We start from the raw sequence: 3,690 nt of genomic DNA on the forward strand, positions 1-3,690 counted from the left end.
TCTATCAGAAACGACGTTATAGCATCGGCAAAACAATTAGCATCGGGCAATTTTAAAGATATATTTATACGTCCTGACCGCACAGCAGCAGAACAAAGTGAATTCAATAAATTAAACTCAGAAAGAAAAGCAGCTAATTCTGACCTTGACAAGCTTGGAAAACTTGACAAGCCCTTTAGATTTGTCATCCGCAGCGATAAATTGCGATGCATTGATGTCTCACAGGAAGCCGAAATCAATGGTCGTAAAAAGCATCCTTTCATCAAATGGAAAGATGCACATGCAGCCAGAATTGCAAAAACACAATGAATCAAAGTGTTTACCTGCGAATATTTATTTAAATGCATTAAATACAAAAATAAAATCTGCTAAACCTAACCCTAAAAATACATTTTTAAAATGTTTTTATACTAACGCAACTTCCCTTAATCCGGATAAAATGAACGAATTATCTGCACTTTGTGACATAAACATGTATGATTTAATCTTATTACAGACTTATCAACAAGAGTAATCAACTTATCTAGCTCTCTGCCGTTAGGTAATTCGTCACAAGGTCATCGCATACTGAGTTGGGATTATGTCGCCCTTTCTAAAAATGAGACTACTTTCTCAAACAAAAAATATGACTTTAATAAAGGTGACTATATAAATTTCGGTAAAAAGATTATGGAAACTAACTGGAAGCAATTATTTGAAAATAAAAACACTAATGAGTGCTATGAACTTTTCTGCAATAAATATAATAAACTCAGCAAGCAATTTATTCCGTTAAAAAAAGTCCATACCACCCGTAATGCGCCGTGGATGAATAAGGAGGTACTGGCTATGATAAAGCAAAAAAAACAACTGGGCAATTACTTATCTGCGACTAACTGGCGATCAGCGACACTGATTCGTGAATATAGGAAACTAAGAAGTCAAGTGCAGAAAGCATGTAAACGTCGTGTTCGAGTATTTGAAGCACAACTAGCATCAGATAAACGTAATCCTAAAAGGGTGTACGCTTATGCTAAGGCGCAACAGAATGTTCATGTATCTATTAGTGCTATATCTAATGCAAAGCGTGAAACGTTAACAGAGGGAATACATATCGCAAACAGACTTAACGAGCACTTCAAATCAGTTTTTGTAGATGATAGTAAAAGTAGTCAGTTACCTATTTTTGAGAGAAGGCATTATCAAGAAGACTTAGGCGATATAACTATTAACTTTGAAGCGACGCTAGCTTATTTGAAAGGTTTGAACCCGAATAAATAACCCGAAAACCGTAGACTACTTCATAAATTGAAAGCATATGGGATTAATGGCAATGTTCTAAAATGGATTGAGTCATTTTTGATTAGTAGAAAACAGCGAACTGTTTTAGGTGAACACTCTAGCGACTGGACCGATGTTCTAAGCGGAGTTCCTCAAGGGTCTGTACTTGGTCCAACATTATTTATCATTTATGTAAATGACTTAAAGGATAAGTTAAAATCAGTTCATAAAATCTATGCTGACGATACTAAACTGTTACAAGAAATAAGACCTGAGTTTCACGATGCTGATTGTCTGATCCTACAAAATGATTTAAACATTGTCACAGAATGGTCAAAGGAATGGCTGATGGAGTTAAATGTTCAAAAATGTAAAGTTATGCACCTTGGTTATGGAAATAGTAATCATGAATATGTAATGAATGATGGAAATGCATCACTTACTCTTGAGGCAACGGATATTGAGAGGGACCTGGGTATCTTCATATCTAATGATCTAAAATGGAATCAACACATACAGGTTGCAACACGTAAAGCGAGTATGATACTTGGCCTATTAAAAAAGACATTTAGATAAAGAGATATGGAAGTTTGGAGTAAGTTATACACTACGTATGTTAGGCCGCACCTGGAATTCGCTATTCCGGTATGGTGTCCTTACTTAAAAGGTGACATCAAAGAAATCGAAAAAATTATGCGCAAAGCAACAAAAGTACCTCATGATTTAATAGGATTACCTTACGCTGGAAGGTGTCGTCGGCTCAATTTTATTACTTTGGAAACTCGCAAGAGACTTAATCCAACAGTTTAAGCTAAAAAACGGTTTTGAGAGTATCAATTGGCATAATCCACCAATTCGCAGATCATCTTCCAATGTCCTAATGCGTGAATTCACATATAATAATGCTCGTCACAATTTTTTTACAAATCGTATTGTCAATGATTGGAATAACTTGCCGTCAGCATGCAAAAAGGTTCCATCAGTTAACGCATTTAAGAATAGAATTGACAAGTATTTTTTTTCTCCAGCTGCAAACAGTACATCTTTTACTGAAGATGAGCTACACGTTTATTAATTAATTCGTGCTTTAGCAGCTACAAATATTGGCTTTTTAGATACTATTTGTCATAGATGTAAACTTGAATTAAATGAAAGCAATCTTTTTTCCCTTTTCCCAATTTTAATATCAACTTACTTGCTATGAACAACAATTGCTTTTTTTTTTTACTTAAAGTTTATATTTCACAAACCATAAATTTTTGTATAATTTTGTTTGTTTGGTTTTTAATTATTTGTCATTTTATCTACGAGGACTTATTTAAATATATTACTATTACTATTACTATATGTTAAAACTTATAAAAGGCTTTTCCTTTTTTTTGGTCAGTTGTCATAATATTATAATATAATTAATTTTAGAAAGATTTCGAAATTTTTTTTACAAAGATTTGATTCATATAGACCCTATAGGGTCTATATGAATCAAATATATATTTTTAAATATATATATATAAATATATATATATATATATATATTTATATATATATATATATATAAATATATATATATTTATATATATATATATATATATATATATATATATATATATATATATATATATATATATATATATATATATCGATAAAAATACATCTAAAAAAAAATTCTGTATGTAAATATTATAGCACCCTATACTGACGCCTCTGATTTCTTCCTAAAAAATATTATTTGGTTTTTCTAATAATACTTTTAAAATAGTTCCTTTCATTTATAAATCTTGATTTATATTAAACATTTGAAAATTTTTTTTTCAAGGTGTCAGCTGCCTTCCTTCAAAACTATCGTTATTTTATTTTAATAATGCCAAAAATGACTTGTATTAAGGCTTTCTTTGAAAAGGACTGACGCATTTCATACAAAGTGTTATATGTCAAGCAATGTATAATGTACTTCAGGTATTCTTAATCATCGAAAAGGGCAGCATCACTAATTTTTTTTTTGGAATATGAGAAACTCAATTATGCCCAACAGATTGTGAAAAAGCCTCGCGTTGTTGATGAAAACGACTCTTTAGATAATAAGTTCATCATCACACCCAAACAAGCTAAAACCTCCTTAACTCCTCGTGTTGCTACTCAATGACCCAAAGACCATTTAACAAAATAAATATAGTCGGTTGTTCATGAGCAATTGTCTTTTTGGACAGTAAGTAGTAGACATTTTCATAAAATAAGGAAGCAACCAACGAAAGGGAATTATATCCCTGTTTCTTTAAAATCACTTTTTCAGGACAGAACTGTATAAAATCTAATTTATATAATATAATTTATATAATTCTATATTTTTATAAATTCATGAGTGACCATATGAACAATATTATTGGCGATGAGAAGATTGACCATGACGGTTACGTCTGTACATTTAACATA

The 3,690-nt window shown here is 31.1% G+C and overlaps 1 protein-coding gene across 1 annotated transcript; it reads left to right on the forward strand.

The window, feature by feature from the left end:
- Positions 1 to 305: 305 nt before the first annotated feature.
- LOC136079180 (uncharacterized) lies at positions 306 to 3,251 on the forward strand. The gene is made up of 4 exons (XM_065794901.1): positions 306 to 315; positions 497 to 1,240; positions 1,370 to 1,735; positions 3,217 to 3,251. The coding sequence occupies exons 1-4, from the start codon at positions 306 to 308 to the stop codon at positions 3,249 to 3,251; spliced, it is 1,155 nt and encodes a 384-aa protein (XP_065650973.1).
- Positions 3,252 to 3,690: the final 439 nt, after the last annotated feature.

This window comes from Hydra vulgaris, chromosome 04 (assembly GCF_038396675.1).
Source record: "Hydra vulgaris chromosome 04, alternate assembly HydraT2T_AEP".
In the NCBI taxonomy this organism is placed as follows: domain Eukaryota; kingdom Metazoa; phylum Cnidaria; class Hydrozoa; order Anthoathecata; family Hydridae; genus Hydra; species Hydra vulgaris.

What these genes read in the sequence shown, in the direction of transcription:
- LOC136079180 (XM_065794901.1), top strand. An exon ending in GACGCTAGCTTATTTGAAAG is followed by an intron (nt 1,241 to 1,369) that starts GTTTGAACCCGA and finishes GAACTGTTTTAG; the next exon opens with GTGAACACTCTAGCGACTGG. An exon ending in GGATATTGAGAGGGACCTGG is followed by an intron (nt 1,736 to 3,216) that starts GTATCTTCATAT and finishes AATGTACTTCAG; the next exon opens with GTATTCTTAATCATCGAAAA.